This window comes from Ovis canadensis, chromosome 24 (assembly GCF_042477335.2).
Source record: "Ovis canadensis isolate MfBH-ARS-UI-01 breed Bighorn chromosome 24, ARS-UI_OviCan_v2, whole genome shotgun sequence".
NCBI classification, from domain to species: domain Eukaryota; kingdom Metazoa; phylum Chordata; class Mammalia; order Artiodactyla; family Bovidae; genus Ovis; species Ovis canadensis.
In genome coordinates, this window is record NC_091268.1 from 17,057,897 (window position 1) to 17,076,668 (window position 18,772).

General features: G+C 59.4%; 1 protein-coding gene across 4 annotated transcripts in view; it reads right to left on the minus strand.

Annotated features, from left to right (window-relative positions):
• Positions 1–5,341: 5,341 nt before the first annotated feature.
• Positions 5,342–18,772, minus strand: part of ABCA3 (ATP binding cassette subfamily A member 3) — a 40,812-nt gene continuing 27,381 nt past the window's right edge. For all 4 annotated transcript variants that reach the window (XM_069570537.1, XM_069570535.1, XM_069570536.1 and 1 more), the window contains exons 20-34: positions 16,836–16,934; positions 15,334–15,520; positions 14,287–14,590; positions 13,686–13,959; positions 11,920–12,124; positions 11,300–11,519; positions 10,871–11,029; positions 10,425–10,597; positions 9,841–9,969; positions 9,523–9,717; positions 7,637–7,824; positions 7,057–7,227; positions 6,635–6,825; positions 6,426–6,499; positions 5,342–6,078 (exon numbers count right to left, since the gene is read on the minus strand). In XM_069570537.1, the coding sequence (XP_069426638.1) occupies positions 5,947–6,078; positions 6,426–6,499; positions 6,635–6,825; positions 7,057–7,227; positions 7,637–7,824; positions 9,523–9,717; positions 9,841–9,969; positions 10,425–10,597; positions 10,871–11,029; positions 11,300–11,519; positions 11,920–12,124; positions 13,686–13,959; positions 14,287–14,590; positions 15,334–15,520; positions 16,836–16,934 (2,701 nt within the window). In that variant the 3' untranslated portion in view covers positions 5,342–5,946. The remainder of the gene's footprint in view (positions 6,079–6,425; positions 6,500–6,634; positions 6,826–7,056; positions 7,228–7,636; positions 7,825–9,522; positions 9,718–9,840; positions 9,970–10,424; positions 10,598–10,870; positions 11,030–11,299; positions 11,520–11,919; positions 12,125–13,685; positions 13,960–14,286; positions 14,591–15,333; positions 15,521–16,835; positions 16,935–18,772) is intronic.

Genomic DNA, 18,772 nt, shown 5'->3' on the forward strand with positions numbered 1-18,772 from the left:
TGCCTTTTGTGTCCTCTGCCTTGGCACCAGCATCCCTGGGTGGTGGGGGTTGGCGGTCAGTCCGGGTCCCTGTTCCCCTCTGCATTTAGGTTTGGGGAGGGGGGTCTGGGAAGGCTTGGAATCCAGAGCCTTTGCCCAGGGACACAGTGACACCCAAAGTGGGGACAGGGCAAGCCGGTGATCACCATGGTGGAAGGAGGGTGGAGACACAGCCATCTGGAATCTGGGTTTTTGTTGTTGTTAATGCTCTAGAGTAATAGAATTCGGCATGCAAGTAAATTTTTTTTTTAACACATTTTATATTAAATGTAAAAGCATGATTTATTCACTTATGAATTTAATCCAGTTTGTTTCTAAATATTGTTGATTTCATTATCAAGTGTGTTATCAGCTATTGAGCTTTAAAATTTTGAGCATCTTGGCTTTTGCCGTTTTGAGACTCAGCAGGATGTGTTCGGAAGGAACATGAGAAAATAAAACTCTGGAGGTCCCCCAACCCCAGCCTTCCAGGAGCCCTGGGTTCCTTTCCACCCAGCCCCCAGTGCCAACTTGCTGAGGCCACGGAGATTGAAGGCCTGGAAGCTGTGGCCTTTGGGGACCTCAGGAGGTGGTTGGTGTAGGTTTGATGGATGGGGTGGGCAGGGCTTCCCTGGTCAGGGCCCTGGGCAGCTAGCCCCAGGCCTGGAGCTCCAGACCATAGGCATCCTGTGGCCCTGGTCAGTATCCTGAGCCCCTCTCCCTTAACCCCCGGGGTCAAGGCCCACCTGCTGATAACGTAGGGCTGCACTCAGTTTGAGGAGCATGCCCCCATCAAGGCATACTGTCCCCCTCCCTTTATCTGCTATGAGTCTGGCGGCCTCTGCAGTGTCTGCCCTTCCAGGCTGGTACCCTGCACACTGAAAGGGCCAGGGAGTGCCTGGGCTGTGTTGGAGGTCACAAGGGCCACACAGGAGCTTTGAGCAGGCATTTGCATCCACTTATAAAGCACGTCAAGGAAGCATGTCTGCCCACTGCTGACAGACTCTGTGCCAAGGGCAGGCATGGTCCAGCCAAGCAGAAGAAAGAGGTTTGGGTGGGGTCAGGGCAGTTGTATCGGTGACCCTGGGAGAGGCATCAGAGGAGGGGGTGGGTCAAGGGGGACTGACTCCTGTCTGTAGGGGTGAATGCCTGCAACCCCCAAAGGAGCCTTGGAGGGGGAGGTGCCGGCCTGTCCGTCTCGGAAGCCAGGCTGGATCTGAAAGAGCCAGCCAGCTGTGAGGGTCTGTAGTTGTGGGGAGGCCTCCCTGGCTCTGTGTTTCCATGGTATGGGGGTTTCAAATCCTGAGCACCCCCTTACTGCGAGAGACAGACTGCCCAAAGGAGGGGCTGCGGGGCCGGGGGCCGCTGAATGATGGGCTTGGGGGCTTGTGCTGGTTTTCATGCCTGGAACCCCATGTCCATTTCTGCCCCGGGGAGGTCAGGTGCACCAGGTATCACTATATCTGAGCTGCCTACCCTGGGGCAGGGCACAGGGAGGGCACGGCCAGAGAAGGGGGCAGGTGTGCCCCATCACTGGGTGAGCCGCTGTGGCTCCAGGCCTGCTCTGGCCATCTGCAGCCAGTGGACTTGGGGCTTCTCCGACCTTGGAGGCCTCTCATGCTGGCACCCGTGGGGTGTGGGCTGGGCCTCAGGAGTGGGGCCTGGGCAGCCCTGTGTGTTGAGGAAGGAAGGCAGGGCCCCCACTCCCCGGACCCGACCCCAGCTTCAGTGCCGCCAGCTTGGAGCCCAGGCCATGTGTGCCCGTCAGGCGCGATGGGACTCTGGGCCCGGTGCTGTGCTGCCTCCTGGCTGTCTTTCCTGCGGGGATCTGCCATCCTGATGCCCCTCCTTGGGCAGCCTCCTGGCCCACCTTTATCTGAACCCTCCTTAGGGTGCCCTGCCCTCTCCTGGGGAAGGGAGAGGGACTTCAGGAGCTTGGGGTCAGGCCTGAGCTAGGGTTCAGGGAGTGGGGCGTTGTGTCTGGAGAGTGGACACTGTATACTTGGCCTGCTGGCTTCAGCTGCGGAGTCAGGTGAACCTAACCCTGAACTTGGTGTTGGGGGTACCTCGTGGCGCCCCTGTGGGTCTTCTCCTTGATGCAGAAACGGGTGGAGTTTAGCCTCTCAAGCCAGGATGGGCCTTCTGCAGGTGTAGCTTGGACCTCTAGCCCGGACAGCGGGGTGTTGATGAGGGTGGGTGGCACTCACCTTCACACTGACCGATCTGTGTGGGTGTGGGGGTCCCGGGGGCCTTGCTAGCTCATGCCATGAGCATTGCGCTGGTCCCCAGAGGTGAACTGAACAGCAGCTGGTGTGGGGTGTCCCTCAGATGGAGCCGCAGGAGTTGACTGCCGCAGCTGGCAGTCTAGTTGTGGTCTGGACTTTCGGAACCCTCCACCCCCACCCCTCACCCCCTGCTGTCGTTCCCAGGCTCTGGCCCCACAGAGGTCAAGTCTGAGTGCCCTGGGGCCTTAGGACTCCACCACCTCTTTGTTCGAGGACCGGACTGAGTTCAGCTGGGCTGGGGGTGACTCCAGCCCAGGCAGGCAGGGGTGGCCCCTCCTCCACTGCCTGTGTGGTCGTTCCCAGTCTCTGAGTGCCTGGGACCTGCCTTCCAGCCTTCCCCTAGAGGTGCTGACCTTGGCTCCCTCCCCCATTTTGCTGGGCTTTCTCTGCCTCAGTCTTTCTGCTGCTTTGTGAGTCTGGGCACAGGGGTCCCCCAAGGTCACCTGACTGGGGTGACCTTGGCTTCCTCTCAAGTGCTGGGCTAAAGATTTGGGGTTGGAATTTGCCCAGAAACTGTCCAGTTTGTTTTGCTTTTCTGAGCCCTTGCAGCCCCAGGGCTAGGGCCCTCTGGCAGGGGTGGGGTGGGGAAGTGGACCCTGGCATTTGGCCACAGACCAGCAGAGTGTCCACACCCGGGTCTTCCTGGCTTGAGGGGGTGTCTCATCAGCCCAGGTGGACAGTGAAGTCATGGTGGGGGGTCACTTCCTCTATGAGGCAGCCTGCCCAGCACTGCCACTGTGGAGACTGCGGTTGTCTCCTGGTATCGGGGGTTCTTTTGGCAGAGGGTGCCTGTCTAAATAAAAGACTGTGTCTCCCAGCTTCCTGCATCTGGTGAGGCCATGGACCTGCGCTCTAGACGATGACAGGGACACAGAGCATGTAACAGTCAGGAGCTCTGCCCTTCTGCTCAGCCCCCTGCTTCCTGCTCACTCATCCCAGATTTCGGTGGCACCTTGGACCCTGGAAAGTGACCTTGAGGAGGGAGGCTTATACCTCCATGGAGCAGGAAGGGGAGTCTGGCTCCCTGATACCTTGACCACCGGTGACGGAACACCTGCCTTCTCTGAACTTTGTACTCAGCAGAGAAATCAACTCTTGTCCTTTGTAAACCCCTGCGGTGTGGTTTTCTGGCGTGTGTAGCAGGCCTAGTGCAGTCTCATTCCATAGGGGCTGCTCTGGTGACCGTCTGCCTGGCAGCCCTTCCCCATGGTGAAGGCAGAGGAGGGGCTCGGCCTCAGGCCCACTCGCCGACCCCAGACACGATCGCCCCCCCTTCCTTCCTGAGGGCCCTCGGTTCTGGGTGCGGCCGTCGGGCTGAAGGACGGCCCCTGTGTCCACCGATGGTCTCAGCTGAGGCACACTGTGGGCAGGACTCTTCCACAGACCTGGCTGTCAGCCCTGTGGCGATTTCTAGCCCTTGGGAGCTGAGACCAGGCCGTGCAGAGAAGGCAGGCATGACCTCGGCCCTGGAGGATGTGGCAGCCATTTGGGGCCAGTGTCTCTAGGACTGTCTGGACTGGGAGGTATGAGTAGAGTGGACAATGCTGGGGGTGGGGGTGGGGGGAACAGGCTGACCCTCCTGTTGGGGAACCTGCGGGTCCTGCCCCCAACTCTGGGCTTGGAGTTGCCACAGCTCAAAGCAAACCACCAAGGCTGCGGTGGGGGCTTCTGAGGCCCTAATCCTGGTTCTTCGAGGACACGTGGCTCCAATGCTGGTTTCCCAGCAGCCTCGCAGATGACCCGGGGGTGCCACGTGGACCCTAACAGTGGCACCCATCTGTGGCTCTTGGGGTGTCTCCTAAGTGACTCCCCTACAGTTGCCAGAGCTCTGTGCAGCGTGGTTTGTCTCCCACCTGCCGTGTGCCTCCCCTCTGGTCCCCGCTGCTGCAGCTAGGCTGTGCCTACACCCTCCTTTCCACACCTGCTGACGGGGTTTCGGATCACCAGAGCCCCACTTTCATCCTGCCAGTGTCCTCTGCGCGTCTCCACCTCATCTCCCATCAGCAAACTCACCTCTTCCCCGGCCTGTGCCGTCTGATCGCAGTGTATGTGCCTCACACATGCTGTCCTTCAGTCCTGAGCACCTTTCCTCACACCGTGTTTTGTGTGAGGGAAAAATGATGAATTTCTGAATTTTTAGTGTAGGGGTTAAGGTTAAAAACAAGGCCAGGATGCCCTGCTGGCCTCTGTCCTCTGCTCAGGACCGGCAAACCCAACCAGGCTGCAGCAGCCACGCACCTGCAGACAAGCTGCAGCCCACCTCTCGGACGTTTGCTGCCGGGCAACGTTCAGGGCCACAACGACCCCTTTGTGTATTTTTTTTTTTATAACATGTAACTAAATGAGAATGTTTTGAAGATCCTTAAAGGGAGTGACAGCTACTGGAAATTATTTTCAGCATTCATAAACTTTGAGAGACTAATAAAAATGCAAAGTTGAAACTGTACCAGATGAAACAAAACCAAATCTTTTCTAAGCCCATGAATTCTAATGGACTGTAAAAGGCTCAGAGATTCAAATCACAGGAATTTAGAAAGCTGTAAGAAATAAGGATGCACCCACCAAAAAGGAGCTGATGCTGAAGAAGACACTTCTGGAAAATGGTGTTGAGGCTACGAGCAGCCCTGGAGCCAGAGGCCCCTGGCTCACCCAGATCCGCACCCTCCTCCACAAACCCTGCCTTCCTCATTCCTCACCCTGGATGGAGGGTCTGTCAAGCGACCATTTATCCAACCTGCTTTTGTACCTGTAGTTTAGGCTTCTTCCACAGGAGTGAGTTCTGTAAATTTACTGCAAATTGAGAAAAACGAGCTCTTGCTTTCGGTTTTTTTTTTTTTTTTGCCATGCCTTGCAGCATGTGGGATCTTTGTTTCCCGACCGGGGATCAAACCTGAGCCCCCCTGCATTGGGAGTGTGGAGTCTTAACTGCTGGACCACCAGGATTCCCCCTGCTCTCATCCAGAACTTGATACAGGAGGCTTGTCTGGGGCTGGGTGGTGCTGGGGCTGCGGGCCCATCTCCTGACTCACAGACCACGGTTGCCTTCCCTCCCAGCCTTTATTTCCCAGACAATCACTGCGCCTTAGGTGCGCCCTCCACGGACGGCCACTGGGCCCCAGGTGGTCCCCGACTGGCTTCCCGGCCCGTGGCGTCCCCCTGGAAGACGCCGGTGGGATGACGCTGGGTGCAGGGCTGGCTCTGTCTGGTGCAGCGTCCACACTCTCTGGAGAGGGGCTCCCAGGACACGCAGCCGTGTTGGGAGCCAAGACCTCAGCGCCTAATCCGGCCACGTGGCCCTTGGGGATGGCGACGGGCACCCCACTGTCCATACCCAGGCAGCCCATAAGCTGGTTGCCCCAGCCTGCTGGCCTCCTGCTTCACCAGGTGCGAACGTGGGGGTGTGGCTGCGCCCTCCGCCTAGACCTGCGGCCTGCCTGCACAGACGATCGAGATTCTGGAGAGCAGGCTTGGGACCACCTGAGACGAAGGCCCGCCTGGGCTGCTTCTCGGCTCGAGGGCAGCGACACACCCGGTCCATGCTGTGCCTTGATTCTCATCTCCATCGTAGAGAACAGCGATCAGAAGAGAGGTGCGGGGCGGGGTGGGCGTGGAGGGAGAGGACGCCCACCGGGCGCTTGGCTCCTCACGGACCCGCGTCCTCGGTGGGTGGCTGCAGGTGGGCGAAGCTCAGGAAGACCTGCTCCAGTGAGGTCTGGCTCACGGAGTAGTCATCCACTCCGTACTTCTCTTTGGCCTTCTCCAGAACGCCAAACACCTGGGGGAGTGGAGAAGCCGCTGTCAGCCAGGCAGGGCCCGGCACCCCGGTGGGTCTGGGAGTCCTCTGGCCATAGCGGGTGGGAAGGGCACCAGAAATCCCACCCCCGCCTGGGGTGAGCGGGCCTGGGCGCTACTCCCCACCCTGACGCTTCCCAGCTGTGGCCCCTCTGCAAGTTCCCTTTTCCATCCAATTTTTTCCCCCATCTCAGATATTTTGGCTACAAACACCCCAAACCTAGTAAGTATTGGGTGAGTGTTAGAGCAGAAACTGAAAGCGATTGTTCCTTGGAAAGAGCTGACTGGAGAAGGAGTGACTGCTGGGGGCCTGCTGGGGCCCAAGCTCACCTTTGCCCAGCTGAGGTCATCGCCGGGCAGGTGGTAATGGACCATCCCTTGGTGCTCATCCTCCAGGACGCTGCCTGCACAAAGCAGAGACCATGTCCCCGAGGGCCAGGCTGGACGGCCGGGGGGAGGGTGGCGTTGGCCCCGGAATCATGACTCCCAGCCCAGTGCTCAGGGATGCACAGACGCATGGCGCCCTCTGCAGCACATACCTGGGAAGGTCAGGCCCACGAACGCCTTGAACTCCTCCAGGGCCTCCTGCTGCCCATCACTCCGGATCTTGGCCCGCAGGGAGTAGCCACTGCCAAACTTGCTCTTGAGGTGCTGTGGGCTGCCCAGGCACTTGAACTGACCCTGCACCATGATGGCCAGCCGGGTGCACAGGGCTTCACACTCCTCCATGCTGGGGAGAGGGGGCGGAGCCTGATACAGCAGCGGGGAATGCTGATGCCCGCCCTCCACGCCAAAACCGTGCACCTGGGAAAGTGCTGACGCCCAGATCAAGCTGTTCCTGATTCCCATGCTCAGGGTGTGGCCCACTCGCCTCACAGACTCTTCACCAGAGGCTAACAGATCTTCTGTCCACCCAGCCCCTCCCAGCCCATCTGGCCCACAGCCCCCGTCCTGGCTGAACCTGTGGGAGGTGATGACGATGGCCTTGCCAGACTCTCGGGCCCGTGCGACAGTGTCCCAGAGCAGACGCCGGGCCACAGGGTCCATGCCAGTGGATGGCTCGTCCAGGAAGATGACCGCGGGCTCTCCCAGCAGGGCAATGCCGGTGCTGAGCTTGCGCTTGTTGCCACCGCTAAGGCCGAAGGGACGTGGGGGAAGGCGAGGCTGACAGTTAGTGTGGGGTCCCAGGTCCCAGCAGAGGACAGAGCCCAGGGATGGCAGAGCCCCCGGGAAGGAGAACAAGGTGGAAGCAGGAGGCCCTTAAGAGCTGTGCCTAGGGAGCCGTCCTGCAACCCACAGAGAGCGGTACCACTGCCTGTCTGCACCCAAGGGGGCCTGACTGGGGGCCCGGCAGTGCCTCCAGTGGGGAGTACTTGTAGGGTAGCCCTTCTCATCTAGCACTGCCTGAGCCTTGCTGCCATATCCCTGTGGATCATGGAACAACGGGTGGGAGTCCCTGACCCATGTGCCCCCTGCTCTATGGTAAGGGATACCCCAGCCCCACCCTGGGAAGGTCTGGGGTCACCGGGACTGAGGCACACCTGTACGTCCTGACCAGCTTGTTGGCGTGCGGCTCCAGGAGCAGACCCCGCAGCGTGTTCTCCACGCACGCGCCGATGTGGCGCTCGGGGATGCCCCGGAGCCGGGCGAACATGACCAGTGTCTCCCGGCCCGTCATGTGGTCCAGCAGGGCATCGAACTGGGGACAGTAGCCGATTCGCTGCCGCACCTGGGGTTGGAGCACAGCAGGGAGTTGGCAGGTCAGAAGCCTACTCTCAGGAGATCTCCCCAAGGTGGTCCCTCAGCTGGTGCACTACCCTCCGCCAGAACTGGCCAAGGGGCACTGCAGTGGGGACACTAAGAGAGGTGTGCCTGGTTCAGTGAGGGCTGGGAGCACTAGGACCCAGACTACCCCCCAACCAGGGGTCAGAGACTGGCCAAAGCCCGGTCTACCCTGGGCAGCAAGGCGGCGGACAGCTACAGGAATACATTGATTGTACAAAGAGACCGTGTCTATGCAATGCTTTACAGCTGAGAGATATCCACTCTGTAGTTCATCGGATGTTTAACAAACACCTAACGTGTGCTGGGACCTTCTTTTTCTCCCTCTGTTAAGAGATGTTTGTTGGCGACACCTTTGGGGAGGGGTGTAGCCTAAGAAGACGGCATGAGAGCTGGTCTCAGGTGAGTGGGCACGTTCGGCAAAGCCAGAACGCCGCATGGCTGGCCTCCAGCTCCAGCCACGTTCGGCAGCTGGTGGGCACAAACATGCCTGGGTTCTGTGGATTCCAGAGATGGGATTTCTTTTTCTTTAACCTCTTCTGGGTTCTCAGGCTTCCAGGATATGTTCTTAACTGGTTTGGAGACCTTCTTGGCTGTGACCGTGGCAGTTACTATCTCTTCCCTATTCTCTCCCTTCCAACTGGAGCGCAGAGTAAACGTGTTTCAGGCTCCTCACCCTGGCCTGCGTTTCCTGGACCACATTTATAGATCTCTCTTCCTTGCATGCCTTTTTAATCTTGTTGATTTCTCTGAACACCGGAAACACAGTTGTTTTATAATCTAGGTCTGGTAACTGCAAATCCAAAGTGGTGGGCCTGACCCCTACAGAGTCCTGGTGTCTGTGGGCTCCAGCCTCAGCATGGGGTCTCCTCTGTCTGCTTTGCTTGTGTGCTGTTCAGGCCTTGAAGTACTACGTGAGGGGTTCTCGGAGGTCCAGGATGAAAGCCTTCCTGCAGAGCAGGTGCTCTGCGTGCTGTGGGCGGGGCATGGCTGACTGGGAGCCCCTGATGCCGGTTCAGTACATGCTGTCGCTCCCAGGCACAGGCCCTTCTCTGCTCCTTCCGTTGCCATGCTCAGCACACGCGGAACTGTCCACAGTCCCCGGGAGCAGGATGGCCTGCTTCATGCTAACCCAGAGGCGTGGCTCTTCGTTTCTGCCCCCTACACACAATAAGGTCCTTAACACACGCCCTAGTCTCAGGGGCCAGAGTGGCCTCTGTGCAGGGGTGGCCCCTGCTTGCAGACTCCAGCTGGGGGTCGCCACTAAGCCTCTCACTCTTCCATGATCTCAACCACGTGGTTTAAGGTTAACCTTTCATCCAGCTTTTGGTTCTTGGTTTGAATGGCCCAGGGCACCACTGCCATCACTGTGTACACAGACTGGAGTCCTTTTGAGAGGGCAGAGTTCTGTGGGTGCTGCTCTGTGCCTAGGTCCAGAGATGTCACCAGTCCGGGGTTGGGGGGGACCCAGTCTCAGCCTGCCCGCCTGCCGCGCCTGGTCTCCTCCGGCCCCGGGCGCCCTGATATAGCCTCACCCCTCTCTCCATCACTTGCTTAGCTCTGGCCGTGGCCACTGCCTCGTCCTGCTGTCCCTGAGCCTCGAGCCAGAGGCCAGCCTCATCCCTGCCTCCCTGGCCGCACTCACCTTCCCGATATCAGAGCTGATGCTGTAGCCCCCAACAAAGGCGTCCCCAGAGGTGATGGTTTCCTCTCCGGTCAGCATTTTGAAAGTCGTGGTTTTCCCGGCTCCGTTGAAGCCCAGCAAGCCGAAGCACTCCCCTTTCTGCACTGCGAGGGACACCTTGTCCACGGCGAGGAGCGGCGCCCGCTGCTCGTACACCTGCGCGTGCGCGGAGAACACAGCCATGAGGAGGCGGGGGCAGCTGGCCGGGGGCAGGGCCAGCCGGGGTGGGGCGGAGCAGAGCCATCCGGGGGCGGGGCTATCCAGGGCGGGCCGCCTCACCTTGGAGAGCTCCTTGATGATCAGAGGCGTGTCCAGCAGGGAGTCCAGGTTGGGGGACAGGATGCGGTTCCTTTCGTCCGTCACGTCCTGGTCTTCAGGCAGCGCCGCCGTCCGGGGGTACAATTCTGTCTAGTTGTTTGGAAAAGAGACCGCCGGGATGAGCTCCCTCGAGGGCTCCCAGGCCGCTCAGCCCAGTTCAGCCCCACGCGGGCCAACTCAGGTCTCTCACAAGGAGAGCTGGGCGGCCATCAGGGCTGACACTGGCCCCGAGGAGACACACACCCCTTTCCTTAGAAAAGCCTAGTGTCTTCGCCCCATTAGTCCTGGGGCCACCTGCCCTGCAAGTGCTGTCTTGGCACGTTTTGTTTGGGGAGGAAACATATGTGACAAACACGAGGGCGCCAGGGTACCCAGGTCTCCGGGGAGACTAAGATCCCCAAGGCCCCAGGCTCCCTCGACCCATGGCTTCAGAGAGCCCCAGGGGACGCTGTGAGCGCTGCCGGTGGACTCCCTGCGCAGTGGCCCCAAGGAAGGCTGACCTCAGCGGCAGGGTGCCCCCCTGCAGAGCCCGACAGGCCACTCACCAGTGCTCGCCTCCTCTGGAAGGCACACAGGCAGGTCTTCAGCCTCCACAGCAGGTCTGCCTCCACGAGGAAGAGCAGGGTGAGGTAGGCAAACCCTGAGGCAGCCATGGAGGTCACGAACCTGCCGACCCCGGGGGTGCTCCACGCGTAGAAGTTCTCTTGGTACTGGATGTCTGTGCAACACAGGACAGGGTGCTGCACCCGTGGCCTGGAGCGCCCCTCCCCTCCGGGGGTCCCAGCCCCTCCAGCCCTCTCTCTGCGACTCCGAAGTGCCTGTGTACAACCCCTGGGTGAAGGCTGCACAGGTGGGGTCCGCTGGGCCTCTAAGGGCGTGTCACAGCCACATGGGGACCCAAGCACTGCCTGCGTTTTGGTGGCTTCACCTTTGAGGTGGCCCTTGTGGTTGCAAGGGGTTCAGCTGTCCAGAGTAAGGCCTGGACACTTACTGTATTTCCGGCAGTAGTGGGCCGCCACGTCGGAGGAGGTGCAGTACCGTCTGGTCTCGTAGTTCTCGTAGAAGTTGCTCACCGCCATGCCCAAGCAGTGGTTGGGAAGCACCAGGAACACGCGGTCCAGGGTTCTGGAAAGTTCTTCTAACTTGACCGCTATGGGGAGGAAGCACAGGCCGGTCAGCGTGGCAAGACAGACTGCACCTGCATGGGCGGTGCAGGAAGAGCTGGTGTCCGGAGTTCCCCATGCAGCCCAGCTGCGCCTGCCCCAGCGATCCGGCACCGGGCCTGCTCTCCTGCTGGTGCGGGTGCCGTGGGGCAGGGCCGCTGGGCACAGCGGCTGCAGCACGGCTGGCCAGGGTGCCAGCTGGTTGAGCGGCTCTGCGGGTCACGGAGTGGGTGAGGGGGTGGGCTCGTGGCGCCCACCTGGGATGCGCATGATGGTGACAACCAGGAAGGTGGCGATGCCCGACAGGATGTTGAATATGGTCAGCCGCGTGTAGGCGGTGGCTGCCCCGGAGAAAAAGAAGCTCATCAGGTACATGAGGGGGATGATGGCCCAGCCGTAGAGCGTGAGCAGCAGCAGGGCGTCAGCCACGTGCCCGTCCCGCGTGAAGGCGTGCACGTCGAAGGCCTTGAATACCACCTGCAGCGGCAGACAGGGTGCGTGAGTCCTGGCCCAGCAGCCCCCAGGCCCCACCTCCCAAAGGAGCGGGGCTTGAAGAGCGGAGGGGTGGGGCGCGAAGACGGGAGGTGGGGCGCAAAGAAGGGACGGGTTGGGGCGTGAATACAGATGGAGGCGGGGCTTAAGAAGGGCGGGGTCGGGGGGGGTGAGGCCAGGATCGGGTGGGGGGCGCGAAGACAGGTGGGGGCGGGAGGTGAAAACGGGAGGGGGCGGGGCTGAAGGGCGGGGCTGCCAGGGCCTTCCCACCCTCCTCCCGCAGCAGGGGTGGAGCCGCCAGCACCTGCTGGGAGCCCAGGGTGATTCTGCAGGCTCCCCCCAACCCCAGACGCAAGGGGAAAGGCCCCAGCGCCACGCAGCTCACCAGCAGCAGCAGACTGGGGACGAGGAAGGATAGGAGGTCCCACAGCAGAGCCGAGAGCCAGAAAGTAGCCACGTGGACACCGCTCACGAACTGCACATGCTTGGCCTGGACGGCCCTCTCGCTGACTGCTAGGATGGAGAATGTGCTGGCCAGGAATGCCATGGCGAACAGCAAGTTGAGGGCGATGTCGAATCCTTTCCGGCCCCTGTGGTGGGAAGCGCGGAGGGCACAAGACAGGTCAGGGATAGAGCACGGCACATCCCAGCTGCTGGGCCATCCAGTGCTGGCTCACTACTGTCCAAAGCAGGTGATGCAGTGACTCAGCCACTAAAGAGGGTTAAGGAAGAATCCAGAGCCTCAGGGGGGTCTGCACCAGGAAAACTGCATCGCCCTACCCTGCCCAGGAACAGCTCCCCTTCCGGGCATCCGGTCCGCAGTGATGGCACTGCCGCCCTCCCAGTGACCTTCCATCTGTTCCCTGTGCACCTACTCCCCACAGACGCTCAGGTGTGAATCTGGCACTTCCACCCGGCTCTGTGGCGGCCCAGGTCAGACCCGCTATTGGGCATGGCATCAGGGTAGCGGCAGTCTCCCCACTCTCGTTCTCGAGTGGGCAAGACCTTCAAGTGCCAGCAACACCTATCAGAGACCAGCGCTGACAGCATCATTCTGTGGCTTAAACTGCCCCCTCCCCACCCCCTGAGCGTCTCAACACGCGGTGCTGGGGTGGGGAATGCTCTGAACCGATGAAGTGCTGGCACACGTGGATGAGTCTTGAGAGTGAAAGCCAGTCACTCAAGGCCACACGGTGTCTGATTCCACCTACGGGAAATGTCCAGGACAGGCAAACCATGGGGACAGAGAGCGGACCCCCGGCTGCTTAGAGGTGGAGGGAAGAGGAACTGCCACAGTGCCGTGGTTCCTTGAAGATAATGAAAACATTCAATAAAACTATATTGTGATGGCTCCATGACTCAGTGTACTAGAAACCGTTCGATTGTGCACCGTGAACAGAAGAACCATATGGCAGGTGGGTCATATCTCCTAGAGCTGTTCTAGGAAAAGAAAAACTCCTGTTCTCACCCAGTTTCACCATGCTAAGCCCAACTCCCTAGCCTGATCCCTGGTGCAGCGAGAACAGAGGACTTCCACCCAGTCTCTGCTTTCACAGTGGGGTCGAGAATGGGCGGAGGACACCGAAGGGCCAGGAGGCAGTCTAAAGTGGGAGGTGGCGATGAAAGCCCCATCAATGAACTGCTCTGAGGTGGGGTGATTGTTTTGCCATAAACAGACTTTTCTGGTTTCATCTGGACGGTCCCCAGAGTTCTAGGGGCTCTCTCTGCAACCGGGAAGAGGAGAGTCCTACACCATGAAGGTGACAAGGCCAAGGACAGAGATGCCTGAGGTGGTCCCAGACTTGAGGCCACTGGGGGGCAGTGACACACACACACGCCGGGCACTGAAGGCCGCACCCCCAGGAAATAGGTCAGCAAGAGCTGGGTGCAGATTTGGGAAGAGGGTGCAGCACCCTCCAAATCTATAGGAGTCTCTGGTGGGGCCTAGGTGTGTGTGGGCTGGGGTCTCCCCAAAGTCTCTGCTGTCCCAGGAAAGGTTGTATGCGGAAGGCTGGGGAGGGTGTGGGGTTGGGGTCCCCGTGGGGGGGAGCCCAGCAGTGCCTCGGGTGTGGAGGCAGTCAGTCCTGGTGCTAGGAGCAGGTCCTGAGCACTTGGGGACGGAGTCCTGGGGACGTGGGACGGGGCACATACTCATTAAACTGGTCCTTGGCAGCCTGCAGGGCGCTCCGGGGCTGGGGGAAGTTGGACACTGTGATGGAGGCTCGGGGGCCACATAGCAGCTTGAACAGGAGGTTGTCCACGACGGCCAGTGCGGTGGCTGGAGAGTGGTACGCTTGGTTGTTGAACAGGGCGGTGACGACCGTGTGCTCGCCTGTGTCTCTGAAGGACGCTGCCACCAGGCACCGCTCGTTGAAGCCGCCCCCCTCCACTGAGGCCCTGAAAATCAGGAACTCCTCCAGGTCACCTGTGTGGTGGTGGCAGGGGCAATGGCAGGGTCAGTGGCGTGGATGACCGGCTCAAGGCCGGCAGCCCGCCAAGGCCCCGCTCTGAGTGCCTGTCCTGAAGGGCCGCAGGAACCACAGAAAGGACACATCACCTTTCACCTGCACACTGTCCAGGGGCTGAAGAGCCACGGGGTGGGAGCCACTGGACCCAAGGCTGCAGGCCTGGGGGGCCACCCCCATAGCCACAAGCTCTTCCTTTTGCACCCTCACGTGGGTGAGAAGGGGGCTCTGCCAGCACAAGCCACGCCCCCGAGCTCCCCAGGACACCCCCCTGAGACGCCCCTTACCCAGCACCTCTCGAGGCTCCTGGCCGTCGGCCTGCAGCATGTCTTTCAGATGCTCCGACAGCTGCTGATCCAGCCGAGAGGTCCCGGGGACCGAGAAGGGCACGACGGTGCGGCCGTACTCGCCCAGGGTCAGCTTCAGGAGGGGGTCGTCGAAGATCTCGGAGGAGTAGTTGATGGCCAGGAGGGCCAGGGTGAGGCACGTCACAGGCACCAGGACCTGGGCCGCCACCACCTTCCACTCGCGCCAGCTGTAGGCGGCCTTCTTCAGGAACATGGCCCAGAACTGCTGGCAGTGGAGGGCCAGCTGCGACAGAGGGGCACTGGGTGACACGGCCATCGGCCCGAGCCGGCCCTGCTCCTGCCCCCGGCAGCACGAGTGGGCCTGGGGCCTCCAGCTGACAGTGGTGCGCTGGGTCCTGGGCCTCCTCCCAGGTCCTCTCCTGACATGGAGGACCCATGAGAGCACCTCCTTGTAGGCGCCCCCTGGGCCTTGGGGCCTCACACCAGCTGTGGCAGCAGGGCAGGTGCTATTCCATCATCCAAGGATGTTAGGGGACCCTGGGATACCCCAGAGAGGAGCCAAGGCCTCGGCCTTCCATCCCTGCTGGTTGGAAGACTCCAGCCGCGCTCACAGCAGAGCAGGTGGACAAACCTCCCGCTGCCTGTATTCCCCACGTTCAGTCCTTCACTGTGCAAGTCAGGCTGGCAGGGACCAGAGCCCAGCTCCGCTGTGAGCTGCCCAGGCGACCTCGGCCCAGGCCTCAGCTTCCTGTCTGTAAAACGGGCCCACGGCTGCCTCTGTCTTGCTGGGTACAGGGCACATGTACATGGGGCACTGTCAGCCTTATGAACGGCATTTGCCCTTATTCGTGAGTGGCCAAGTTAGAACAACGAGAAGTGGCGGTGCTCAGTTAAAATGCTCCCGGTTTTCCTTCTCTGGGCCAGCCTTCAGGAGCATGAGCTGTGACCTGCCCTCTTCCTGGGGGGCCCAGACCCTCTGGATGCCCGTGTCCGCCCTCGCGGCCTCTGATGCTCTCACGCCCTCACCCCAGTGTTGAGCCTGATGGCAGTGCACTCCTCCTCAATCAGCGCACCGACGCCGTCGGTTGGGTCCATGGTCCCGCACAGGTGGCCGTCCACGGCCCAGTCACTGGCCCGCCGCTCATGCTGGTACTGCAGGGCAGGGAGCTGGATGGCCTGGATGTCCATGCTGGTGTCCACCAGCTTGCCAACCCTGGCCGAGACACGAAGGCTGGGTCAGAACAGGCTCCTCAGGGAGGGAGGGGGCAGCAGAGGAGGAAAGCCAGTGACTGTCAGGGGCACTAAGGCAGATGGCCATCTGTTCTGCCAGCTGGGCCGTCGTGTGCCCATTCACACACTCATCCCTGCCTATCTCCAGGACGCCAGCTGCGAAGACCAGGCAAAGCCCAGGAGAGAGAGAGACAACCAGGCAGGCCCTGATCCTGAGGGCCCTGGTCTCCTGGGGAGACTGACTACTGTCAGCATTTATGCCCCAGACTGTCCAGAGGGACAGGACAGGGCACAGGGCACAGTGGCAGTGTGGAGAGGGCTTGCCACAGTGTGGAGACCTGTGGGTCGGGGCTCACTGCATGTCGAGACCAGGAGGCAGAAGAATGCAGCTTGGGAGGGGCTGCCTTAGGGCAGGCGTGACGGTGCACGTGGGGGGCGATCCCATGGACTGTAGCCCACCAGGCTCCTCTGTCCATGGCATTCTCCAGGCAAGAGTACTGGAGTGGGTTGCCATTTCCTTCTCCAGCATACTTACCGACCCAGGGATCAAACCTGGGTCTCCTGCATTGCAGGCAGATTCTTTACCAACTGAGCAACTCAGAAGTACATGTGGGGGGTGGGTTGGGGCAAAGCTGGCAGGTCCTCGGGTGGCAGAGCTCGGAGTCACGGCCTTGGGCTGCATGGGGGGCTGCACTGAGGCTAGGAGCCACCCAACCTGTGCACCTGTGTATTTATATTCGCTGATGGTTGTTGCCGCCTCTAGGCTGCGTGAGCCCCAATGGAAAAAATCTGCATAACATTTATTTTTGTATTTCTTGTTTTTAGCACTGTATCTGCTGAATAAAGCATTCAGGAAATGCTTGACCAATGTGTTAATTGTCTGGAGCCCTTGCCCCAGTTCTGAGGGGCGAAGGCTAAATTTCGCATCTTCACTACAGAAGCATGCCTGGGGATGATCACCTGAACTCTAGAAGAGCCCCCCGGGAGGGGCCCAGGGGAGAGGCTGACACACACGGTGTGGGTGGAGCATCCTGGTATCAGAGTTCCACTGCTCTGCGGTCTGAGTCACCCGAGTGTCGGGAACCTGGCTGAATCTGTGCCGGTGTTACTAACAGGGCCCTGTGGATGTGAGCTCAGGCCCTGAGGGCCGGCCCGCTGCCCTCCCGCCACCCCGGCCTGCAGGTCCACCTCGGACGGGTGTTCCAGATGACAGTCAAGGGCACTGCTTTATCATCACGCTTTAGAAAAGCCACCCACAGGGCTGAGACCCTGACGGATGCAGACGCGCGGGTACTGACCGGAGGAAGACCTCCTCCATGGTGGTGACGGAGGCCCCGAAGCTGGCGATGCCCAGCTCCTTCTGCTTCTTCTCCAGTTTAGCAAAAAGACTTTCAAACCTGAAAAAAAAAAGAGACCAGGCTGATAAGTTGCTTCTCAGTGACTTTCTAGATGATCTGTTCCTAAATAATCACCTCTGTGCAGTGGGGGGAGGGGCAAAGGAAGGTGAGCTCCTGGAGATGGTGTCTCAGTAAAAAAGTTCAGCTTTGTCTTCCCCTGTCCCCCTTCCTCGCCCAATATAGCATTTTTTAGAATAATCTTTTTATTTTGGCCAGCCATGCTGTGTAGCTTGTGGGATCTCAGTTTTCTGACCAGGGATTGAACCTGGCAGTGAAAGCGCTGAATCCCAACCGTCAAATTGCCAGGTAAGTCCCCACACAACCTCTTTTGGGTACTTGGGCCTGTAAAGCACTCTTTGATAGCACACACGTACGTGAAGTCACAGACCAAACCGAAAGAAATTGGGGAATATTCATGGACTTGTAGGACACAGAAGTCCTTTCTATGGAGAAATCACAAAGGAAAAGATAGAACCCATTTGATGTAAAATATCTGCGAGGGAAAAACCTCTCACAAAATTAGAAGGCAGCAATGAATTGGAAAAAAAGGTACAACAGAAATGGTTGATGTTAATACTGTATACACAGGACTGAGACAGGCAACAGCCAGAAGAAGCAACGCTTAGCACCCAGTAAGCACCGGAAGTGGTCAATCTCCTGCCAGCAGGAGTGGAAGAAACACAAGATGATCAGGACGCAGTGTGGGCCATTCCCACCCATGAGATACACAAGTAATGAAGAGAAGTCTGACTCAAAGCTGGTGTCTGTAAAATGGACCCTCCCCGTCCTGTTGCTGGGGAAGTCAAACTCAACACCTGTCCGGGGGGAGTCTGGTAACACGTACTCCACTGCTGGGGATCTACCCCAAGGGGCCACTGGAGACCTCAACAGAGTTTTCTAGAAAGATGTGCATTAGCATATTTGCGTGCGTGTCTGTAAAACATGAATATGTGATGACAGAGTGGGTGTTAAATTATAGTACATCTAAGTCAGGGAACGCTGCCGTGATTAAAACCACATTGCTCAGTCAGGCCTGTAGCAAAATTAATGCACCTGTAAGTTTTCTATTCCAAAGTTTCTGCATGTGAATCAGAAGTTTCGTTTTTACCTGCCCATATGGGAAGTCTGCTCTGTTTACGGCTCAGACTACGAGACCAAGAACATATGTGAGTTCACAGCTGCACACCAACCCTGAGTGGCTGCGGTGTGAGGAGCAGGCCACGCATGGAGAGCGCCAGTGCACCCAGCACCCTGTGATGACCACCCTTCTCCTCGGTACAGCCCTGACGCACAGGCAGGCCTGGCACCCCGGGCCCAGCAAGTAGACTCACCAGGTACCAACCATCACCGGCCCGGGAGCTGAGAGGGACCCTGGCCAAGCCCACAGGTGCAGGGTGCGTGTCTCACACACAGGCCCCTTAAGTCCCACTGAGCCCCCTTCTCAGATCTGCGCCTATGTGTGTTCTGGGACATGTATGTACCTCTGTGTGCTCTCTCTAGGATATGTGCCTAAGCGTGCTCTAAGACACACATGTACCTGTGCATGCCCTGGGACACACACGTGCCCGTGTGTGCTCTGGGACACGTATATACCTGTGCACGTTCTGGGACACAGATGCGCCCGTGTGTGCTCTGGGACACACATGTACCTGTGCGTGCTCTGGGACACAGATGCACCCGTGTGTGCTCTGGGACACATATGTACCTGTGTGTGCTCTGGGACACACGTGCCCATGTGTGCTCTGGGACACATATATACCTGTGCATGTTGTGGGACACACAAGTGCCCATGCGTGCTCTGGGACACATATGTACCCGTGTGTGTTCTGGGACACAGA